The 18,733-nt window shown below is 34.1% G+C and overlaps 1 protein-coding gene across 1 annotated transcript in view; it reads right to left on the bottom strand.

Annotated features, from left to right (window-relative positions):
- Cdh12 (cadherin 12) overlaps positions 1–18,733 on the bottom strand; it is a 263,017-nt gene that overhangs the window by 83,095 nt on the left and 161,189 nt on the right. Inside the window, exon 3 of the mRNA XM_051182582.1 lies at positions 1,244–1,363. Within this exon, the coding sequence (XP_051038539.1) occupies positions 1,244–1,363 (120 nt within the window). The remainder of the gene's footprint in view (positions 1–1,243; positions 1,364–18,733) is intronic.

Raw genomic sequence — 18,733 nt, 5'->3', positions numbered from 1 at the left:
GATGATCCTCTTTACTGGGACATGTGATATGTTTTGTTCACTGGTCAGAATGGCTGTCTTTTTAATGAAAGGCAACATTTAAAAACAAATAGCCTCAAAGGGACACTGCATTTCATTTGAATAGTACCAAAACCTGGAGCCAAGACTCAATTGTGAATGCTAATTTACTAAATATAGGCCCTGGGACTAACCTCTCTCTCCTCAGAACAAAATAGGAGAGAGAAGGGATTAATAAAGGAAGGAAACAAAATTGGCTATGTGTATACATTCAAGCCCTTATTTTGCTACTTAGCTTTGAAATCTGAAATTCATTTATAGACTTGTTATAACAACACCAAAAAAACAACCAAACAAAAAAACATAGAATAGTGTCTACCTATGAAAACCAATTCCAAATTGCTTAGCTCTCTTATTTGAACAAATATCTGTTTTATTTCTCAAAACTAAATATCTATTATACTTATGCAGATAACAATAGAAATTACAGTCTTGGCTAAACAACAAAATTTAATACAATCTAGAAATATGACATTAAAAAATAAATGAAATTGTGCTTCAAAACTTTGGGCCAACAAGGTTGGACTTTTTAAATAGAGGTGCAAACATTTATATTTATACAAAGCTCAACAAAGTTTATATATTTACTCAGTAAAAGAAAAATTGTCTCCAACAGTCAAATAAGATGATATATTTTCTGTCATCTGATGGTGTTGGATCCCTGCACTGGGGAGACCCCCACTGGAATCCCAGGATGCAATGATCATTCCCCAAACTATAGAAATTGGCACTTGATACAAAATAGCAAGAGGCTTTTTATTCTAGCACGCTGAGGCTTAACTCCTACCACACAAAGAAGAGAGTTAGCACCAAGCCCAATTTTACATGAGCTTATAAAGACAAAAACTGCAAGCAGGGAAGGGGGTCTGGGGTTAGGGGTTAGCAAGCTCCTATTCGGTTGGGCCCAGGTGGCCCATTGTTGGCCAGGCTCATGCTCCTTAACTGTTACCTGCATCTGTGTTTCTAAGAAATGTTTTGCAAGCCCATTCCGGGGTATCCTTCCTAGTCAGGAGTGCATGTTGTCAGGCAATTCTGGGACCTAGGGCAACTGAAAATTTTCTATCTTAACAATGGTTCACTGACTCTCTATTGCTATATTAGAATAGTCAATATTTGATTCCAAGAATGAATTAAGTTGAATTATTTGAGTGAGTAGAGATAGTGTCATGCCAAATTAAAAATTTACCTGTCTTGGGATCAATAGAGAAATAAGGTTGACCTTGAAGAATGCTGTAAACAACTCTGGCACTGTTCCCATAGGTGGGGTCATCTGCATCTGTGGCCTTGACCTGGAGCACATAGGCACCTGCAAAATAACAAAGTGTCATTCTGCTTTACAGAGATAAAGTTATATTTGACTGTTTTTTGCATGCTTTGTATGCATTTTTACCCCCCCCCCCAAAGTTTACTTAGGCAGCACTTTCAAAATATCAGGCACTTCCAAATCCAAGTAACAGTGGACATCCCTCCATCCATCAAGGATGTGTTATCAATAAGACTGAAGAAAGAGGCAAAATAGCAGGAGAAACCTTGCAAGCCACTGGCAAAAATGTTATTATTATTTCATGGTAACAGTACAAGATTTATTGTTTTAATATAAAACTAAAAGAACACTGTGATCTAGTAAGTCTGCTGTGAGTAGGAACACATATGAAAGAAAAGAAAATTTTGGAGAGACACACTGTGGAGGCAAGAAAGTCTATTGTCATCAGAAAAAAAAAATCAAATGATCTAGCATACATGTTCGATCTAAACTAATGAACCTCACAGAAGCTTTATATTTGATGGCATTTCCAAGAGGTCTGGGGAGGGAGTGAGAGGAAGAGAAGTTTGAGTAATGCATACTGAGTTTCAAAGCACAAGGACAAGAAGTTCTGGTATACTCTTGAAGAAAAATGTAAACATAAAAAATAAAATAATATCCTTCAGATTTCAAATGACTAGAAGAAAATTTTATTAATTTTTTATAATACATAGAAATGACAAGCAGTTGAGATGAATAAAATAATTATACTTTACTTGATTCTATGATTACATAGAACATATATGAGAACTCTCTGTGAAACCCAATATTTGAAACTTTATGTATAAAAAATGTTTCATGTTTAATAAATGTGTGTATGTAAAATATAAAAGTAGAATGAACTTTAAAATATAGGCAACAGAGTTGTTTTGTTATTGATGCATATATCAATATGTGTTAAAAGCTATATTTCCAGTACATAGATCATTGAACGGAAGGACATCACAATATCTGTATCGATTTACATACCAAAGAAGACTTTGGGTATCACTTACATGAGCTCATCTGGTCATTGTGGGAGCTTGATTAAAATATCAATAGAGAAACTAAAAGGTTGAGAGGCTGATAAGTGATACATAATTTCAATTTTCAAATCAACAATAGCCTCTTACAATTAGGAAGCCTTTAATTAGAAAATACTATTAAAGAAGCCAAGAAAGCAAAAATGATCACAAAAATTGTTCCACAGTCTAGTAGCAGGAGAGGGTCTCTGGGTCTCCAGGCTAATTAAGTGGAAGGTTTGGGGACAGGAAATCATTATAGCCAAATCTCACTATTTGTAGCTTTTCTTGGTTTTTGAGAATGTGCATAGATTTAGGTACTAAGAAACACAGGAGAATTTTATAAATTAGTCCATAAGTACTTTAAAGCTCTCTCTTCCAAATGCTATACTCGATACTATTATTCTTAATGTAGAATAAAAAATAAGTGAGGTATCACAAATCATAATAGAAAGGTAAGTCATGGTATGATCTGTAACAATTTTTAATGATATGTGAAATATACATATGTAATACAAATAAACACACACACATATTCACATAGAGAAATGCATGTGTAACTAAATATTTCATGTAAAGTGTTAATACCACATACATCCAAACTTTTATAATGAACAGGCCCCCTTAGCTAACTGGGGGATTCAGTGCAAATCCCAAAAAGACAGGGATAAGGAATTAATCACTCATCTTTCTACACTTAAAAATAAACCTAAACTATTTAGTAAAGAAATAATATTGTAGAATTTCTATGTTATACATTTATGTTTGTGGTTATTTTTTGGGATTTCAAGCTGTATGAATAGTTGAAAATTTTTTTATGGTACTCTTTTACAGGTGGATTATAGACAATGCCAAGAAACTCCTCTTAATGCCTAGCAATATCCATCATTATCATTAATATTTTATCACTGAGTATTTCTTAGTATCTAAGTTAAACTTGTGCACTACCTTTCTTCATGTTTTCCGGAAAGAAACAAATAATTTTTCATTAAATAGTATATTTTGGGGACCATACTACTGCCTTGATAGATTACCTTCTATATTTTCTCAAACAAGAGAGCTAACACTCATCTTACCTGCTATTCCTTCCAGCTTCTTTAACACAGGTACATGGTCTCTTGCTCAATAAACAAAAATAATGTCACTTTCTACTTAAAAAGTATTTAAAAATAAGACAAAACTAAATAGCCCTTTATTATTTGAATAACTATTGAATATTATCTCAATTCAGCGATCTCTGTTATGCCTTTGGCATAGATTTCCCCATGTTCCTTTTTTGTATGTATTTTTTTTATGCTTTTTAGTTTCATTTTACTTTCCAACCAAAGTTCTCCCTCCCACCCAACTTCCCACCCCTCTAATCTTTCCCACATTGCAGCAGCAGCCACTACATGTTTCTTTTTAATGATATAATTATTATTGTTGTTGTCATTATTTACATCTCTACTGCAGAATCTCCTCCCTGCTCTTCCTCAATTCCCTCCTCCTACCTTCCCTCTGACCTCCCGTTCTTCCACCCACTCCTCCATTTCTTTTCTGAAAAGGGTAGGCATTCTATGGATATACAGAAAACATGACATATCAAGTTTCAGTAAAGTTACATACTTCCTTTCATATTAAGGCTTGACAAGGCAACCCAGTATGAGAAATAGGATCCAAAAGGCTAGGAAAAGAATGAGAGACAGCTTCTGCTCCCACTGTTGGGAGCCCCACAAGATGACCAAGCCTCAGATCTGTAACAACTATTGAGAGGGTCTATGTCAGTCCCATGAAGGCTCACTCCCTGGTTGTCAGCTCAGCCTCATTGAACCCTATGAACCTAGGTTAGCTAATTGTGTAAATATTCTTCTGGTGTCCTTGATCCCTCTGGCTCTTATAATCCTTTTCCTCCTCTGCAGGATTCCCTGAGCTCCTCCTAATGTTTGGGTGTGAGTCTCTGCATCTGTTCCATCAGGAAATACATTCTTAATGACACTATAGAGTTTGTACATTGATTAAGTCTGTTTGAAATAATCAGAACTATCAAGATAGATTAAAAAATACATGTGCCATTATATTCCTCCTGAGTATTAGGTAAATCCCTTGGACTGTACCTCTACAATCTAAACTGTCAGTTTTTCTTTTCTTTCGTGCTAACAATGACAAAACTCATCCTGGCTCCAGAGTAACCCCAGTAGCATTAATGGTATGACATTGAGTCATAATTCTTTATGAAGTCCAAGGATGCAGAAGCACTTTGAGGTTATAAAATCTCTTGCTACATATGAACTAAAACTTTAGACTATACATATTTACAGCTCTTGATCAAATATTACATTGATGGATAAGTGAATGCATTTTTATGAGCACTTCATCTCATATCTGTATGCCAAGAATTCTATTCCATGAATACCAATGCAAATGGAAATGCTTCCTGCAAGAGTACCCTGAACTCCAATATAAAGTTATGGCATAGTGCTGCCTCTTGTATAGTTAATACCACTTGAAAGTATTTTTACATATACTGTTAAGAAATTCAACAGAAATTATGATAAAACATGTGAGACTGAAATGCATTTACTCAGTGGCTATCAGAATCCAATAGCTTTTGCATTTACTTGCTGTGTGGCATTGATTTCTTAACAAAAGACTGCAATTACTTCTAATTCAAACACATTTAGAGAAATTGCTATGGGCTATGCTATATGATAATTTAAGCTCATTTAATAACTACAAATAAATGTAACGACTGTTTTTACTTGATTAGATTACTTAGTCATGACAAGTTTGAGACTGAGTATTCATCTATCCATCACCCTGTTCAGTTATCTGTATTTAAATTATTATGCTTAATATGTATAATAAATATTATTCAGGAATCTATTAAATAAATAGATTTATCATCTTTCAAACATCACTAAAATAATAATGAAATTTTCATGGACAAATTTAAATCCCCATACATTGCTAAAATAATAATGTAGTTTTCCCAGATAAATTTATATCCCCAAAGTGAACTTTACCTAATGTTGTAAACTGGTCATTTATGAATTCATATATAACTAACTATATTACCCTTCCCCAAATTGAATCTGGCAAAGTCAATAACTCAAGTATAAACATACACAACTCCTCCCCTCCTTTTCCTGGCTAACATTGACTGTTTAAGTGTTGCATGCATATCACATTTCAATATGGTCTCATGTGGAGAAGCTTGTGGAGACTTGTTAGGAAAGGATTCTTTGCTCTGAACACTGGTGTGCAAATGGTTGAAGTACATAAATTTCTTTCAGTACTTTAAAGGACACGTGGCTGTGGAAAGCCACACAAAGGAAATGAATGTTCTTGATTAAATCCAAACAAATCTCAGCCTCCAGAGAGTGTGATGATTTGAGGACACAAACTCTGGGTCACGTGATATTTTTGACTCTAAGTTAAATTGAGGACTCCTGTTTTTCACTATTGACAAAATTTTGTTAAGTCATCTACATGCTAGTCTTGGTCACAACAGTTTTATCAAACAGGTATAAATAGTCAAGACCTCCAAGAAGTTATATACAAATTATTTTGTATGAAAATCATTGAGCAAAATAACTGATGCAAAGTGAAATTTCACAAAAATTATTCTAAAATTTCTTAGGATTTATAGTGAAAGGGCAAAGTCACCCAATATATACTGAATAGAATAACTCACTTTTTCACAATAATGTCAATATTTCTGAAAATGGAAGTTTTGTACATGGTATTTCCACATATTAATTCTCAGACCAAGTTAGCATGAATAGCTGATTACAGTGTGAATTTTGCAAGGATAATAATAATAGTACAAGGAATTTTGCAGTATAATGTATCTACATGGTTTGCTCTTGGATCAACCCTGAACTCCAATTCTCTTTCTACCCTTGGAAGAATGGATTTTTACTATGCTGTGTATATACAAAGTGACTCTGTCAGAGGCTCCTTAATTGGAATATTAGCTTTCCTTGGACAATTTTAAGTAAATACACACATATTCCTTTAGTTTCCTCAGTTCTGATTCTGCCGAACTGAATTCTTCAACAGGTTTTCCTGTTGGCTTGATGATATTTAATTTCTTGATGCAAATCTCCTTCTGTTTGTTGTCTTTTTTAATTACTTTCTCAAGATTATTTACTCTTGACTCCCACTTCTGTTTCTGATAATCAATCACTCATCCTTAGAGGTTTCTTTTCTCCTCCCTGCATTAAAAAGTTTATGTGTCCCAGACTCAAAGAAGTTAAGTAACAAGGAGGGCACAAACAAGGATTTATATATCTCCCTGGGAAGGGAAAATAGATTCTCAAACATAGAGGACCTCATAACAGTTAATTTTGCAAATATTGCTATTTAATGCTTTTAATTATTACTCTGGAAACAGTTCATTTTTTGAAATTTATTTTATTTTTGTATATATATTATATTATTTTACATATCTATCTCACTTCTCTCTGCCTCCCATATCTCCCATGTAACCCCCATTCCATCCCCCATTCACTCCCAAGGGAGTCTGTAACATCATTTGGGGCAGGACTTAAGCCCTCTCTTATGTATGTAGTCTGAGAGTAACCCTTCATGGGAATGTGCTCCCAAAGTCCATTCCTTCACAAGGGTGAAATACTAGTTCCAGTATCAGAGATCCTATAGACTGCCCAGGCCTCCTAACTGACAATCACATTCAGGGGGCCTGGTTTGGACCTGTGCTGGAGGAAAGGGACAAGAGCTCCTAAGTAAATTGGGAACATGGATTCTAGGGAGGGAGATAGGATAAAGAGAAAGAAAGAAGAGGATGAGGAAGGAGAACATGAGAGATTAGTAAGAATGAATCAGGGGAAGAATAGAGGAGAAAAAGAAAAGAATAGTTTCCTATGCACAAAGTACTATTTATGCTCTTAATGAATGTTGCCATGAAAAGAAAAAAAGGTCCTTGTACACCACTTTACAGATAGGTCTCAACACCTCCTCTTTCAGATATCCAGTTCTACATGTTAAGAATACCTTAATCCTAGAACTCATTTTCAACTCTATTTCCCTCTAATCTCTTAGTGGCAGTAAGAATTCAATAGTGCTTTATTCTTTCATGACAAAACCAGAAAGAGTTGTAGAGTTTGGCACATGATTCTTAACTTCATATGTGTTTGATGTGTAAATTAATTTAAGAACCAGTGTGTCTGGAAACACATAACAGAAAAAAGAACAACAAAATGTTTTTGAGCAGCTTATATTTGGAGTTTTTGGTGAAGTCCTAGAGAGATGGCTCCATAATGTCTTTACTATGCAATCATGAGGATCTGTGTTCAATCACCATCACACACACACACACACAAACAAACACACACACACACACACACACACAATTCCAGTGTTGTGGAGGTATAGAATATAGAAGATTTGTCAGTGGATACAACAAATAATTGAAGCAGGAAAGGATAAATAAGGAATGAATGGTCAGGAAGAGACAGAGAAAGAAAAATAGGCACAGATATGGTTACAATAACTTGCATACATCTATGACATTTTCAACTTTTTTATTTTTAAGGGAAAGAAATAGTGTATTCTAGTTCAATTAAAGGAGGTCATTCCATGATGACAGAAAGGATCTGAAAGCATGTGTGGACAGCATGGTGACAGAAATGTGCCTGGTCCTATTGCCTTCCTACTAAAGAAGCAGAGTGTGAATAAAAAAAGGGCTCAACGGTATACAATTTCAAGGCCACTCCCAAAGTACCCACTTCTTCTGATAAGGCTTCATTGTCTTAAAGTTACACAAAATGTCTATTCAGTACCACCAGCTGAGGGCCAAGCTTTAGACCATATGAGCTTGTGAGGGTTTTTTCACAGTCAAAACACAACCTGTGCTATTCCACAAACTAAATGGTTTCTAAAACCAACCTTTACAGATGACCCACTAGTTCATCAAACAGTTAAAAATAAGAAAAAGGTTATACTGTTTATTATCATGTCAGAAAATGAATGTATGTATGAGAGGTTCAATCCATTTAAACAGATACCCAATACTTGAAATAGAACAAAATATGTCTAATTACATATATATGATAAAAAAGTATTATAACCTGGATGCTATTATTATGTGTTTAGTTAGGAATAAGAGGTAAGTATGTCTTACTATTCATAATTATTTCATTTTATATTAGTTAGAAAGACTTCAACAAAGAAATAGGGAAAAATTGCCCTGCCCAGTATTTTGCAGCAAATAACATTGGGTCATAGAAAAGTGTATTTTTGTTTCTATTTCTGAAGTGAAATCTGTTTTTCTTTTAAAAAGTGTAAGTATTTAGAAGAACTCCCTGAAAAGAAGGGAGATGCAGTTCCTAGCTCACTTTTGAGTACATTATAATTCAGATCACGAGGCCTCAGGTCTCTCTGAACACATTTCCTGACAGGTCACTACTGGTTATAGCAGCATTGTCGCTGGAGAAAAGCCAGTATTGCCTTTGAGGAACTTAGACTTATAAAAATATCACATATAAAATGATATGAGGCTAATCTCTGTTAGGTGTTTGGAAAAAAATATTTTATTGAAAGCAGCATTTTAGTCCAGTGTACATATTCATGTGACTAACCTCAGTGAAAAGACTTCCCATGCCATGAATATACTTATTGCTTAGCAAAACCAGAATTCTCCAGAGTTTTTGAATTCTAGTTATCTTAAAATTTAGTTTTCCTTTCTCATTTTCTCTGCTCTTTCTGCTTGCTAATGGAGTATCCACATTTATAAAAGCAACAGTCTTGCTATTGTTTTGCAACATAAATAATGTTTAATGGCTTCCTTTACTAAGCACACTTTGTGTTAGCATCACAAGCCAAAGCTGTTTATTCTTAGCATATAAGCTACCCTACCCTGACAATTTATTGCCTACAGAAATAGATAACAGATCAGTTTTAGTCTAGGACACTTCCTCTTAGAACTATATTTGACTAACAGAAGATAAATGCAAAGATCCTTTCTGTTATACAGGAAATGTTGGAAACAAATTAAAAGCATCAGTTACTATGAAGAGTATCCAACTACTATGCACCACTTTCTCTTTACAAAATACAGTTCTAGAAGTGAAAGTGTAGGTTTTACACCTATTTATTTTATTGCTTAAAATCTCTCTTCTCCGTTGCCTCTCTCTGTGTGTCTCTATGTGCGTCTCTGTGCCTGATACATATATGGGTGCCTTTGATGCTATAAGATGTAAGAACCCTGCATGCTGAAGTTATAACTACAAAATTAGGTGTTAGGAACCAAATGGAGGTTCCACTGGAAGAGCAGGATGTGTTTATTATCTCTCAGCCATATCTCCCCCCAAATATCTCTTTTTCAGTGCTCATATGTTTGCTGTCCTTTCTTTAATGGTTAAGATCTCTTTCATATACATTTATGCATCCCTAAATCCCCATGCACTGTTTCTTTGCCTTTTGCGGTTTGTGTTATCTCACTCAATATAATCTTTTCTAGCTTGATTCATTCATCAGCAAATTTGATTTTTAACAGCTGAATAGTATTCCATTATGTAGAAATACTACATTTTTCTCAACCATTCATAGAATGGCATTTAGATTGTTTCCATTTTTTGTCTATTGCAATAGGTAGAATTAGCCATTATGGAGGAAGAGTCTCTTGGGTAAGATACCTATATCTGTGGGCATATGCCAAAGTGTGACATTCCTAAGTAATAGGGTAAGTTTGCTTTTAGTTTTCAAGTATTCTGTATACTAATTTCCAGAATGGCTGCACCAAAGTTTAATTCCACAAACAGGGAAAGTTCCACTTTCTTGTCTGTAGTTTTTGTCACTTGGGTATAGTTAATATTTGTCATTCTTGCTGGAGTTAGATGAAATCTTACTTTTTAAATATATAATACCCTATTTGTTAAAAATAAAGAACACCATTTCAGATGTTTCTTAGTCATATTTACATCTTTATATTGAGAAATCTCTGCTTACATCCTTATCCAATTTTTCAAACCATCAGATGTAAGGATACGACATGGAGTAACAACAGAAAACAGGAAAAATTAAAGAGACTATGGGGGAGAACGTTAGGAAGTAACTAGCATGATAAAGGAGAGGGCTCCAAGTGATTTATAGAGAAGAACAAAGAGGCATGTGGGACAAATTACAAGACTAGTTGATAAAGCTTCAGAAGTTTACATTATTTCATATTTACCTAAAAGTATACACATTACAAACACTTAATGGGCATCACACACACACACACACACACACACACACACACACACACACACCACATACAAACACATAGTAAAGGAATTAAAACATTTGGATTGATAATGTTTCCTAGAAGGACAGTGAATTAACAAAAACTCAAGTAACAGCCATGAAACACCTCCTTGTGAATGGTTGGTAAAGAAGATCCAATATAGAATATAGAAGCAGATTTTTGTTGCCTCTCAGACATTGATGATACACATTAATAACATCATACACTTAGGACCCAGGATCATATGATTTGAGATGCATCTTATCAGAACCTGTTTTCCTGTACAATAGCCCCCATGGTCCCAGAAAATACTAAGCAAATTGCCAAGGGAGGGAAACAATTAAACTGTCTTACTCAACTGCAACACCTATGAGACATAAAAATTAACAACATGGTATGATATGCAAAAAGATGAAGCCAGTAAAACTCACAAATAAGAGCCAATCAACACCTGTTTTAGGAAATTAAGACCACTCAACAAGATCAAAATTATGCCTGGAACTAGAAATGTAGCTTTATTTCCAGGCTAGTGAGATCATGGGCATTAGCATAGAATTCATTATCATCACTTTGTTAGGCAAGCATAATTAATTTCTATATTCTAAAACTTATTCTTGTATCCACAAATAAGTATAGCTATCCCACCCCATTAAAGAAGCCCCTTTTTACATTAAATATTGATCACCACAAAAGTACAGTAGGGTAAGATGCAGAGATAAACAGATTGTTGGGAACCTATCCCTAACAAATCCCTATCCACAGCATAGCTACAGCTTTTATGGCTAAGAGCATTTCAAAAGAGGGGTTGAAATCATTGTAAGAGCCAGAATACCCAGAAGTTAATTTTGAAACAGTCTCTCATAGAAATGGCTACATGAGCAAAAATCTGATCCATATCAATGTTATGTTCATGTGGCAGGGGGACTATTTCCTCGTGTTCCTACTCCAAGATAAAAAGCTACAGGCAGCTAATGATGGCCTCAAGAAGGAGAATTTTTCTCAATGAGAGTTCCTTTATTGGCTGCCAGACACAGAGTGGTCAACCTGGAAACCATGAGCAGACAAGCAATATAAGTAGATTTATCAGATTGTGTATGTGTGTGCACACACACACACATTAAAGGAATACTAAAGGAAATTAAACCACTTGGGTTGACTCCCTAGAAGGACCATGAACTAAAAAAGTTCTAGTACTCATGTGTGAAAAAATACTCCTTTTGAAGGTATTTCAAGATATTACAAGTGACTCCTGAAACCATATACATTACATCATATATAGCCTTTAAATGCTTCAAGTTGTCCCTACTTACAAAAAGAATACACACTTAGGACCTGTGTGTGTGTGTGTGTGTGTGTGTGTTGTACTACAATAGTAGAGAAAAAGAGGTTTTAATTAGAGGGGCCATATAGGAAGATTGAGGGAGGTTAGCTAGTTGACGTTTGAGGAAGAAAAAGGAATGTGAACAGTGATATAATACTATTATAATTAAAGTACATAAAAAATAAAGCAACCAAATATAGACCCTGGCAGAAGATTTAACCAACACTTTTCAGGAAATAATGAAGATTAAAATTTTAAGAAATAGAATTAAGCAAACAAGTTTAAAATAGTATTTCTTTTTATAGTAGGTATATCTGTTACATATAGCTGTTGCCACTGTGATAAAACAAATACAAATACCATGATGGTCTGATAGAATGTTTGATAGGTTATCATTATTATGATATGTGATATATTCAGACATTAAAATAAGTCAATTTACCTAGAACATCTTCTTAAAATAAACATCTACCTGTTCTAAAATGAGTTGATTTTGAATATATTATAATTATAGTTCATGTTTCTTCATGAAATATATGATACAATTATTTTAGGATCATTGCAACATTTGAGATAAAGAACAATTAGGAAACAGTGTCTAGAAAAGATACACTGAATATTTGACACTATTCCATTACCTTTTTGTCTATCCCCTAGTTAACTTACAAGCACTGACATTTTTACAAGTCACTTATTTTGGGAAAACTTCATAAAGAAATATTAACATTCCACATTTAATAGTTGTGTAATTGTTGAGTTTTTAGGCATTTAAGACTTTAATTTTTATGCTCTATTTTATATATCAACAGAAGGTATTAAATTAACTATATTACTTCATCGGTATTGTTGGATTGAGAAGAAATGGAATTCCTGCATTGAAAACTCAAGCTCATAACTCTCTCCCTCCTAAAACAGAGCCCCCCTCCTCTTCTATCTATCCTTTAACAAAGCCTCCCTCCACCAATACTAATGCAATGAAAAGCAGTGCCCCAGTTCTTTGGTGTGGTAAATGAAGTAACATGATTAAAATTAATACAATTTATATCCTTTTCAATGGTTTCTTATCACAATAAATACTTCTAAATGCTTGTCAGCAAACTAAACACCAAAGGTCAATATTTTGATAAAGTCATCAAATGTGGCTAAGTTCAAAGTAGCTGAATTACTCTCAAAGGGAAACAACAAAAGCTTTCTCCTAGCAAATCAATACTCCATGTTTAAAGTTTCTATTTTTGCTTAACCTTCCCTGCCAACTTCATCTTATTAATTATTTGAGAACAAAGGTCCTAGCTGGATTTAATACAAACTTTACGAATGAAGTTAATAAGGAGACAAAAAAGTGAAGACGTAAAACAAGAAACAATGGTGATAAATGGTAGTTACATCTAGTTTTAACTGCTGGTTACAAGTCTGAATTTTGTTGGAAATGCCCCAGTTCTTCTCAGAAATTTATGTTTGTCTGTGTTACATTCCATTTTCAGTTCAGTATAGAATCTTGGTGTTCATATAGTAGTCATATCGAAATTCTTGCCATTTCCAATAAAAGCTAAGGGCAAGAACACAACTAGAATCTTCTCTTTGTCAAATGAAAATTATAAAAGTGTTCAAATGTTGAGCAGCAGTGGAAAGGCTACCATAAATGCCCTTCCCTGATAATGAGATCAACAAATAACCTATCCACTATCATGGAGCCCTCATCTAGTACCTTTTGGAAACAGAAGCAAACACCCACAACTAAACACTGAGTCAAAGTAGAATCCAGATGCAGAGAGGGAGGACAAGACCAGGTTGCAGAAACACGTAGAGATGGCTGACCTAAACGAGGAGGAGCTAATGGGCCCCCAGACTGTTAGCTGGGAATCTAGCCAGGGGGCAAATCCCCCTCTACATGGGTCTCAGCTAGAAGGCCTGAGCAGTCTAAGGGACCTTGGACAGTGGAACCAGGATATATATCTGGTGCACAAAAGTACCTTTTGGGCACATCCCCCATGTAGGGATGCTCCCTAATCTAGACCCAGGAGAGAAGTCTTAGTCTCTACTTCAAATGACTTGACAAATTTAGATGACCCCTCCTGGATGGCATCACCCTACATGTGGAGTGGGTGGGGTGATGGGAAGGGAGGGTAGGTGGGGTGCATGTGAGGGGGCAGAGAGGGAAAAAGGGAGGGAAGGAGAGAGAACTGGGATCAAAATGTAAAATATACATAAAAATACAACTACACAAAATACAAGACTTCACTGTATATAAAAAGATCACATAGACTGTTATTCTCCATCCATGGCTATTCCATTCCAGTTTTGCCCAAGATAACATTCTCTAGAGTCTTTCCCCAGCTTTATCTTCAGAACATCAGGCTCTGTTAGTAGTCATCTCATTTTTATTGCACTCTAAACTTACAAAAATTTTCATCATTGTCTTTTGGGTGAAATGTAATATTTCAAACATTGATGGATTGTTATGAAGGTTGCTTACAGTAATGATTAAATATAAAATAAGATAAGGGGATTTTACTAATAGAAGCAGTACAAAAATTTGTCAGCAGTTTTAACCATTGAAGCCACTGAACTTTCATTATAATATAAACTAAGAATTTTGGAGATGCAATTCTCAAATATAGGCATTTTACTATAATAATGATAGGTGTGGGCACATGTAAAGTCATTATACTACTCTACAAACTGTTTTCAGTGGTGTGCTATGCAGTTTTATTCACTGACATGAATACAAACACACAAGTTTGATATTAAGAATTCATTGTATCACCTTTCTCACTACTACTAGTTGAAGCCCACTTGAGTTTAAAGCAGTTATTCTCAACCAGCAGAGCATGACCACTTTGGGGGTCAAATGATCTTTTCACAGGGATTAATTTCAATATCCAAATATTATTATATATTATATTATAATTTATAACATAACAAGCTATAGTTGTGATGTAGAAATGAAAATATTTTTATTCTTGGGGTTCACCACAACATGAAAACTGCATTAGAAAGGTTGAGAACCACTGATGGACTCCTGACTTTCTCAGGAAAACCAAGGAAGGAAATTTTCAGTTTTTGTTAACTATAGTCACGGAATAAGGTGTATGCATACATGTGCATGAGTGCCTGTGTTTGAGAGTAAGCGTATGAGTGTGTGCATGAGCATGATGCAAAAACCTGGATAACCGGAGTTCAACTTTAGAAATTTTCCTTTATTGCTCTGTACCTTTTTTTTTGAGACCAGCTCTCTTATTGATCATGGAGTGTATCATCTTCACTAGCCTAGTAAATCAGTGAGCATTTGGAATCATTCTCTTTTCAGCCCTGTAGTGATAGACATGGGACAACACACCAAGCTATTTTTGTGAGTGTTGGAAAACCCATGCACATACAGTAAGTTACTGAGTGGTCTTGTTGTCTTGCTGTTGTTCATAAAGTAATAAAAATATTATAACACTGAAGAACAAATTAAATTTGCTTTTATTTTGTATTATTATTATTACTATTATTATTATTATTATTATCACATTGAATATTTGTGGTGAAACATGTTTTATGGCAGTATATGGAGACAATTGAGAAAAGTATGTTTTGAACTATATAAGGTTTATGTGCAACTGTTCCTTAATCAGTATGAAATATATATCAACACATAATGCACAGAAGAACACATTAAAATCAAGACACCATACACAAAGAAAGAGGGGGGAAACTACTTTTCTACTGATGGACTTATTTACAGAATTGTACTCACATAGAAGGATCTAAAATGGCTGAAAGACACTTAATAAAGTTCTCAGCATCCTTAGCTATCAGATAAATGCAAATCAAAACAACTCTGAGATATAATCTTACTCCTGCCAGAATGGCAAACAAACAAAACAAACAATCAACAACAACAACAACAACAACAAAAAAAACCCCAAAACCAAAGACAGTTTATGCTGGAGAGAATTCAGAGGTAGGGGAACACTCCTCTATTGCTGGTGGGAGTGTAAACATGTACAGCCAGTTTGAAAATCAGTATGGATTTTGAGAGCCCATTCTTCATAGAGGGATACTCTCTCAGCCTAGACACATGAGGAAGGTACTGGGCCCTGCCCCAAATGATATGACAGACTTTGTGGATCCTCCATGTAAGGCCACACCCTCCCTGGATAGTAGAAAGGGGATAAGATCAGGGTTGGAGAAGGATGGAGAGGAGGGGAGGGTCAGGGAACTGGAATTGACATGGAAAATAAGCTTGTTTCAAATTTATATTAAAAAATAATATCATAAAAAATTGTGCTTATGAGGTTAGAGAATGCTACTTGTCTAGATTTCATTGCTTTCAAACATTCTGTAGCTTCCTCAAATACAAAGGATGTTAATTTTATTTTCATTGATATATTTTTTGCATTTTAGATTTCACTTTAGCAAGTTTATGTGATATTTTAAAATTTATAAATATGTATCTGAATTTTTTGTGGATATTCTTCACTCCTCTAGTATCCTAAGGGAAGTGGAGAAATTCTTCTGGTACTCTATGTTCTCAAAGATTTTCTGAGAGAGAGAGAGAATGTATCCTCCCATTTGCTCTTTCCAGGTCATCTTCTTGTCTCCATGTGCAACCTCACCATAGCACTCATGGGTGGCCACACCTGTGTTTCAGTGTGGGCTCTGGGGATTTGAACTTTGATCCTCATGCTCATGCAGCAATTGTTCATATACACTAAGCAATTTCTGTTGGTCTTCCTGGATGATTTTAATTATGTATATAAATTTAGGTCACTATCTTCATATATTGCACATTCATGAAACAGATAAAATGTATTTTTTTTTGTTTGCTTTGTTTTGTTTTAATCTCTGAATCTGGTAGTCATCCCAGTGTATGCAATTCACACCTGAATATCATGAAAATTTGTAGCACATTCTGAAAATTAGCTACTCTCTCTTCTTCCTGTGAAATTTTAGTTGTAATAACAACTTTTAATGACACAACTTGCTATAGATACTGATAAGCCCACTCATCAATTCAAAACAAATTCTTATACAATTTGGATATGAACAGATAATGCATTGTTGACACACTTACTTGCTAATTTTACATAAGAGAATTTAACCTAGAACTTCCTGTATAGCAAACATGTATTATAACACTTCCCAGTACATTAGGGAGTTAAATTTCAAAATGTCTCTGTGTGTGCACATTTGAATATTATATCTAAAATTAACAAATAACTGATAATATGTGAAAGAAAATTAACTCTAATCTTGATAACTAGTTACATTTTTTACATTAACTTTCAGTACTTCAAAAACTGATACTCCCAATGCATCATGTGATGAACCTATATCCTTTAACATAATTCATTTAAAGTTTTATTGCAAAATTTAAATATTATGCCACTAGAGGAGTGCTCAGAAAGTAAACAATTAGAATTTTTAATTTGTTTATTCTCACTGGATTTGGAAAATACAAGACCACCACAACAAAATAATAACTGCTTATGATTAAATCTGAAAAGCAAACCTTTTATAAAAAAATCAATATGTAAATTGGATAATGTAGCACAACATGCCAACAAAGATGTTCAAGAAAAATGTTGCTAAATAAGGAAATTAAAAATATAAGAAAATTATTATTTTTATTGTAAGTGACTTGTCTTTTCTTCTAAATACATTATTAGAAATCTTCATAAATATGTATGATTAATTCAGGAATTCTAAATTATTGAGTCAAATTAGACACTATTTGTGGCTACACAATATCTAAATATCATGATATTCCCTTAACTTATGCTATTATTATTATTATTATTGTATTTTCTTGAAAAACAATCTCTGAATGATAATTATGACACAAGATGATACTAGATACAGTGAAACATAGGGATTACAGCTAGATAGGATGGAAATGTAAGAGCAGCATGATGTGCATATTTGAGTGAGACAATAATTATCCTGCTTCTAATGCTACAACGCTTTTAATTATTCAAAGAAAGTGCTGGCAGATTAAATATATAATCAGGTAACTGTATGTAAATCTCTAATAGGAAACTCTAGAGGGATGATCTTGCTGTCCATTCATGGTATGAATGCATAGTTTCAATAAGATATTATTCTTTTCCTGTTTAGAATGAGCATGTAATCCAAGGTCTTGGAAACATACATATGCTAAAAGATTTAACTGGTTCTTTTTACTACTTTTTGAGACAGACTGTAGTTATATTGGTTTACCTTGAATTTACTCTGACTCAAACAAATTTATTCCCTTTTTAAGTTGAAATTACAGCATATTATAATTATGATTCTCCTGTATCCTTTTCTCCTAATCAAATCCTCCTTGATCACCCTCATATCTTTCTATCCATTCAAATCCACATCCATTCTTGGTCTCACTCATTGCTAAACTAACAGGCATCCTAAATAGGAAGGATGGGAAATAATTACAATTACAGAAGACAAAATAATAACTTAAAAGGACAGAACAATCAATTGAACTGAAAAACAAAGACAAAAAATCCCCTCAAACACAGTATCAGAAACCATGATATATAAACAAAAGAACTTTAATGTAAGAGAAAAAAAATGACTGACAAAACATTAAGACAAAAAAACAAAAAAAACAAAAAAACAAAACAAACAAACAAACAAAAAAAACAAAAACAAAGGATACCCCCTCCAAAATACCACTGAGTTTGTTTTGTGTTGACCAATTATTTCTAGGCATGGAGCCTTACCTTAAATGTGATTTGTTAACACAGTGAGAATCCTTCAGAGAAAGCTAATTTATTGTATCTAAAGACTTATAATTAGGAGGTAATTCTTTCAATCTAACTACCTCATCTTTTGTAGGGTTC

Source organism: Phodopus roborovskii, unplaced genomic scaffold (assembly GCF_943737965.1).
Source record: "Phodopus roborovskii unplaced genomic scaffold, PHOROB, whole genome shotgun sequence".
NCBI lineage: Eukaryota > Metazoa > Chordata > Mammalia > Rodentia > Cricetidae > Phodopus > Phodopus roborovskii.
Note: the sequence above shows the minus strand (reverse complement) of the source record. Positions and strands in the feature narration are given on the sequence as shown.